Source organism: Elephantulus edwardii, unplaced genomic scaffold, assembly GCF_000299155.1.
Source record: "Elephantulus edwardii isolate Elephantulus edwardi_28Jun2011 unplaced genomic scaffold, EleEdw1.0 scaffold00332, whole genome shotgun sequence".
Lineage (NCBI taxonomy): Eukaryota > Metazoa > Chordata > Mammalia > Macroscelidea > Macroscelididae > Elephantulus > Elephantulus edwardii.
In genome coordinates this window covers 1435850-1442913 of record NW_006400082.1, presented here as the reverse complement: position 1 = coordinate 1442913, position 7064 = coordinate 1435850, and the positions used below count along the sequence as shown (strand labels likewise).

The following is a 7064-nucleotide window of genomic DNA, read 5'->3' as shown; positions in this document are numbered from 1 at the left end:
AACTCTATGGGGCAGTTCAGCTCTGTGCACCTGGGGCTGTCATGAGTCAAAATTAATTCACTGCTCAACTAACAACAGCAATGATTCTGAGAACATACAAGAATTAAGTACCAGCGTACGTTAAGCTTTTAGTTTGTTTGGAAATCATTTCACTGTCCTCAGACAGAGAGACTTGTCTTCAATTTTTCCTTATAGAACTGATCTTCTGGCAGTGATCAGCCTTGAAGTGAATTGAGAGGATAATGAGAACCACTGCCTGTTGAGATATACTCACCTGGTCAGTTTCTGTATGTGTTCTTGCAAAAAGTCCAAGTTGTCATTATTATGCCTGTTTGAACTTTATGTTAGAAGGCTTTTTGCTTACTCTGTAAGCAGAGAGAAAAGACTAGAAATATTTGTAAATGTTGAAGTGGAGGAGTAAAGTTCAAGACAGAGGTTTTCAGTGACAAGGTCTTTGCATGAGGGATGAGAAATAGGAAGGGGCACCGAGTGCAGAGGGCACCCCGGTAGGGAAGGGGAGTTACAAGTGAATGAAGAAGGCACAGGTAAAAACTCCACAATCCCACTATGGATGGATGGATGGCCAGGATACTGTTCTTTATTTACATTGGCCCAGTCTATCTCTAGAAACTAACTCTGAGTCTTTGTTGTTATGAATTGTCCTTCCTGCCACCTTGCTGATAAGACCAAGTGACCAGGCTAATACACTTTTAAAAGCTGGTCTTGGCCCTGGAAGGGAAGTTCCTTAGTGTCCTCAGCGAAGAAACCAAAACGAGGGTGGGCAGGGGAATCAAGGGAGAGCCCAAGCATTTGGCCCTGCGCTATTGCGTCTTGGCGTTGTATCCAGGGCGAATGAATGCTCATTTCCAGAGCCGTCTGGCCCTGGGCTGAGAACTTTCTGTCTAACCACCGCTTTCCTTCCCCGTCCAGCCCGCTGACCATGCCCGCGGGTGTGCCCTGGCCCACCTATCTGAAAATGTTCGCGTCCAGCCTGCTGGCCATGTGCGCGGGGGCCGAAGTGGTGCACCGGTACTACCAGCTGGACCTGACAATACCTGAAAGTCCACCAAAGCCTGGAGAACTCAAAACAGAGCTTTTGGGACTAAAAGAGATACAACATGAACCTCAGATTTCGAAGCAGTAAAAAACCTAAAACACAACCATGCCAAGGATTCTGTGAATAATATTATAAATCTTGAACATATATTTTTAAAAATTTATTGAAAGTCAAACTACTTGTTCTGAAGCATCTAATGTAATATTAACTGTGAGAGAAGGTATCCAACAGATAAGAACTTTGTTGAGAATTAACAATGGTTTGGCCAATGTGTCTTGAAAACTGCCACAAGTTTTTCATCAGCTTCTTGAATGTGGTTTTGAAGATGTTTGCTTACTTTTGAATATCATGTGAGATAAAGTGTTTGAAAAGTCTTCTGTCATTATAATGCCTATTTATTTTTCTGAATAAACTTTAATTATAATGGTGAATTGGGGTCATAAATTAACTATAATAAAAGTCACATTGATAGTGGAAAAAAAAAAAAAAAAAAGACCAAGTGACCTCCAGAAACCGGAAAATGGGGATGCAGAGAGCATCCGTGGAACCAGGCTAGAAAAGAAGAATGGAGTTACCCAGGCCTTGGCACTCTCTTCTCTACTTGGAAAACCCTCTCCTACCATCAGCTTACTATGTATGGCCTTGAAGTCCCTTCCTGTTCACGAGCACAACTTCCCAGTCAGCCTTTCTTCTTTCTGAACACTGAGCCTTGGTGGCTTAGTGGTAAGGAATTGTGCTGCCAACCCAAGGGTGTGCGGTTTAAATCTACCAGCTGCTCTTTCAGAGGGATGGAAAATCCCCCCACACGCACTGCATGCAATTTACAGTCTCGGAAAAAACCCACAGAAGGGTCACCTATAAGTAACTTCCACCTTGACAGTTCTCAGTAACGTGGCTGTAGCCCCTGGTGACTGCTTGTTCCTGTGGCGAAGGGGAGTCCAGGATGCGCTGCTAATTTCCAACAACACTTCTCTCTCCTTCTTGAGCTTTGGTTTCCTCTTTTATAAAATGAAGCCATTGGCCTAGAATTTTTATGAAATATTTTAGCATCATTTTTTAAACCATGGGAACTTTTCCTTAAATAAAATTTGATGCAAAACGTTTATATTTAAAAGCAGAGTAAGACAAATTTGCTCTCGCTATTTGGATGCCTCCTATCTTTCCCCTCCTCCTGCACCCACAAGCATCAAGCGTCAGGCTTCTTTTCATGACCTTGCAATTCCCTTCCCATCACCCTCTGGCACAGTAGATGTGAGCAGGGAGGCTTGAGAATAGTAGCACTGTTTGTTAGATAGAAAAAGAGCTAAGAGAGAGAGAGAGAGAAAAGAAGCTGGTCCCAAGTAGCGAACAGGCCTTTGTTAAATAGACCCTGGGTGAGTCATGCCTATGCACAGAGAAGATCAGATCGGAATGGCCATGCAGGCAGATAAACCAGTTTCCTTTAATAGGGGCTGTTAAGGAGATAAAGCAGGGGTGTCAGTTTGCTCAGGAATTTGGGGTCAGGGGTCTTTGTCGGGGTGTGATTAAGCCCAGGGTCTTATCAGGATCTGTCTTTTGGTTGCCTTATCAGGATATGGTCTGGGGCTAAATATTTGGGGTAGGTGGGAAACTGATATTCTTCCGCCCAACACAGTATTATAGAAGCATAGAACAGCATTATTATATGCAGTAATATAACAGCATTTTTATATGGGATCTTGCATTCGAGAATTTTAGAATTTTAATAATTATGTAATAATTATAATAATTCAAAATGAAGTCTCAGTGTCTAGTTTCCTGTGAAGGAGCTCTGATGGTGCAATCTACAGGGAATTTCCCTGCTAATCCAAAGACTGAGCCTCTCTGGTGGTTCAAATCCCTCAGTGGCTAAAAGGGAGAAGGATGTGCGCAGTCCTGTACAATTTACCTTCTTGGATGCACATGGAAGGTCACCGATGAGCCACGTCACTTTATGGCAATGAGAAAGAGATTTCCCTCAGTGGTGACTCTTAATGGGTCCTTGATGGGAGGTTGATGGGGTGCTTTCAGCTGTCTAGCCTTTTGGAGTTTGTCTCAAGAACACAGATTTGCTTCTCCCAAGGTCACCCAACATTCAACAACTCGTCATTCGTCATGACAGGGATAAAAACCAGGCTGTCTCCACTCGGCTCTGCAAGTCGAGCTCCAGAGTTCACTGGGGGGTCAGCTGAGGTTGCCACTCAACCTCTTCCTGCCTATTCCTGCTTCTGTCCTCTCCTCCCGATGGGGATGTTTCAAAGCATGCAAAACTCTGCCATGAGGTTCGCTTTCAGGTACCAACGCTATTTAAGATTTCTGATTTTTAAAAATGGACATTGAGTGTCCTGGGGGGAGAGGAAGAGATGCAACTGTTTGTAACCTGTCATTTTTGAAAAGTTAAACAACTTCTCTGTGTCTGGAAGCCTGCGATGTCTTCTATGTGCTCACAGGTAATGGTGACATGGCTTCACGACACTGGGTAGAGCAAGGGTCCTGTGCTTCTTGGTACAGAAGAACAAAGGTGCTTAATGAAGGCTCTGGAAAACACTGTTCTGGGAGGCATGCAATACTCGTCAGCTTTCATTTCCACTTTATCAGCAGCTCAATCATTTCAAAACTCATTAGTTATGAGTAGACTATCCAGCACTCTTCCTTTTTCAGAGAGAAGACATCCAGCAGAAAGAAAAAAAACCCACAGTTTTTTAGCAAGTGCAACTTTTTGCTGCTGTTACTAGAGGGACCCACTGAAAGTAAAAGTACTACCTCCTCAAAGATCTTGGAAGTGTGACTTATTGAGACTGCTTTGGAGGAGTTTTTATGTGAAGTGGTTTCATTTCTGACATACTTGCAGCACATTGCTGTAGTCACTGTGTCAGTGACTGAGGGCTAACTCTCTTTTGCTAACCCTCCACCTTTCTAAGCATGATGTCCCTTTTCAATACTGTCGGGAACCTCTCCAGAGTACTGAAGAGCAACGATGTCAGTCTAGAGACTACAGTGTCCCTGATCCAGACCTGGTCTTCACAATTACTTGCTTTGCATTAAGAAAGCGGAACACTGACTAAGGATGAGAGAGAATTGGTGTCTTTGAGTTGTGCTGGAGAAGAGTATTTAACATACCATGGAATGTTAGGAGAACAAACAGGTTTGCCCTAGAGAGGGTGAAACTAGGCTGCTCCTTGGTAGCAAGGATTTTTAAGCTCTACCTGACATACTTTGGTCATGTTGTAAGGAGGGATCAGTCATTGGAGAGGAGCATCATGCTTGGAAGGGTGGAGGGACAGTGCAAGAGAGGAAGACTCTGGGTGAGATGGATTGATTCAGTAACTAGGGTTATGGGGATAGGTGTGTCAGAGACAATGAAATTGGCTCAAGATAGAGCAGGGTTCAGAGCTGTTGTACATAGGTTCACTATGAGTTGCAAGCAACTTGATGGCATATAACAACACCACCACAGAACAACATGCCCAAACATGCGAGGCAAAGCTTTTTTTCCTTGGCTTCCAAGGAACATTCTGGCTGTAATGTCTCCAAGATGTATCTGTTTGTGCTTTTGGCAGTCCAAAGGATAATGACTACTCTCCCCAACACCATAATTCAAACACATAAATTATTCTAGACATTGAGGGGAGATTGGCACAATGATCTAAATCAGTTTTGAACACTAGAAGAGTGTGAAGATTTGTCAGGATACTTTAGGAACAAACTCTGGAGATCTATTGAAACACAAAGTTGTGAAAAGTTGATGAAAAATTAGTGGCTTCCCCACCCAGCCCACCCCCAACCCCAGTTCGCGCCTCTCCTTGAAAAGCAAAAGACAAACTCCAGTGCAACAATGAATGAATGGAATTCCAAAATCTCTGTAGATGTTCATTGAAATTAATAATAATTATAATAATAATAATAAAAAAAATTTTTTTTAAATCGGTGGCCTCAGGGCTTGCAGAGAACATAATTACGTTTCCTCAGACACCTCAGGAGAAACGTAAAGGGGAATGACTCATAGGAAAGCTCCTGATGGATACAGTCCACCCAGTGGGGCCAGGTGTATCGTGAGGAATGCAGCCAGCTAATGCCTTACCTGTATGCCAAACATCTCACGATATGGTTCACCTGTTACCTTTCCCAGGATGCACCCTTATATAGCTGAAGTAGGTGCACTTTAAGGATTCTGGGGAAAAAAGAGGGAGAAAGTACCAGTAGAATGCTGCCTGTGCTTATTAAAAGGAATGTTCAGGTCCTGAGAGAAAATTGTTCTATTTTCTTTACTTGATCAAGTCACATTTTAGACTGAAAACCAATCTTGGGCATCTCAGAAGGAAGCTAGTGAAACCCAATACATGATCGTAGATGTGCAGAGCCTTGGGCAAGTAATGCCCAAGGAGGAAAGGTAGAGGGAGCCGATGATATTCAGTTCAGAAAAGTAGACTTTGGAGGCCTTTTTTAAATTGAAGTGATCAAGTGATGAAAAGTTGTTCACTGTGGATAAAGACTTGATTTTTTAAATTTATTTTTTTAATGCTTGCTTTGGAGGAAATGCTAAGATGACTATGGCTGCCCTGTATATGTCACAGGAGACCTCAACTCCATAGAGCATCAATGGCTGCTTTTCTCAGAAATAGAGCACCAGACCTTTCTTCTGAGGTGCCTCTGAGTGGATTCTCCAGTTTTGGAGTTAGCAGTTGAGAGCATTGCCTCTTGGGGATAGAATGAAGAACTTCATTTCTCAGTGTTGTAAAAGGGCAAGGAGATAGCGTAGGAAGGCGGGAAAGATTATAAACTCCTTATTTAGACTCACTATTAAAATCTCAGGTAGGTAGCAACGAGCGCAGTATCTATATTTGCAATCCAAAACATGTACACACAGTTTTCATCATGTAAAAATAGAAACCACAGTGTAATAAAATCTTTGTTTTATGTAATGTGCAGTATACAATTATGGCTCAGTTTGTCGCATCGTATATGAAATCATCTCTTTAAAGAGTATCTTTCTGTTCAGTAACAACGTTTGATTTTTCTTTTATACTTTGATGAAGAGAATGAGGCAATAAAATTTTAATATTTATCAAGGGGAAGCATGAATTTAAAAAAATTTAAAAATATTTTATTTAGAGGGACATTTTCTGCTTTTTTGTGTGTTGTTTTCCAGCATTCCTTTGTTGACCCTGGATGACATCATTAATTAATGACTCTGACAGTATTATACAATAACAGTAACAAATATACATAGAATTTCACTGGTTATAAGACACATTTCCCTTACATAAATCAGGTTTATTTAATTTGTGAATAGTGCAAAGCCTGAGGGTGAGGAGGGCTGAATTAGAATCCCAAAAGATCTCAGTGTATCGAAACAAGTCAATTCTAACAAGATGGAATTCAATCATGGTAAGTGCATTTGCTAACAAAATTCCCAGTAGCATTTTAGGCAGGGGGAAATCAAGGCTTAACAAAAACTTATATGAAATAGAAACTGGAAGATTAAGCATTAAGTATGTAGTAATTTGATGTGATTTCTAAAAACCAATGCAGCCTTAGCTATATTCATAGAAATGTTGTGTTCAACTTTCTAGTCTTTGCTAGAAAAGTATTGTCTAAAGGTTAAGAAGTAATATATACAACATGAAGTTTAAAAGTGTATATTTGAACTAATTTTGCTTGAGCTCAGACTCTTCCACGTTTGTGAGGATATGGAATAATTCAAACACTGTGGTTTTCAGTGTTGCGACCTGTCAAATGGGGTTATAAAAGCAATGACCTTGTATGAATACATGAAGGAGTGAGACAATACATTAAAAGAAAATGAAAACCATTTATAATAGGCTCTCATAAACGGAAAGTACTCCTTATATTACTGTTGCTAATGTCTATATTTTGCTATTTTGATCCTGATACCGTTTAAACGGAGGCATAAACAAAGTGAATTTGGAACCATTTTACATGAGAATGCTTAAACGATGTGAAATATTTAGACTTCGAAGAGAAAACTTCAGGGAGATGTGATGGCTGT

At 41.1% G+C, this 7064-nt stretch overlaps 1 protein-coding gene across 1 annotated transcript; it reads left to right on the top strand.

Moving 5' to 3' along the window:
* Nucleotides 1-940: 940 nt before the first annotated feature.
* On the top strand, nucleotides 941-1144 carry LOC102867690 (uncharacterized protein C12orf73-like). The gene has a single exon (XM_006901561.1). The coding sequence runs from the start codon at nucleotides 941-943 to the stop codon at nucleotides 1142-1144; it is 204 nt and encodes a 67-aa protein (XP_006901623.1).
* Nucleotides 1145-7064: the final 5920 nt, after the last annotated feature.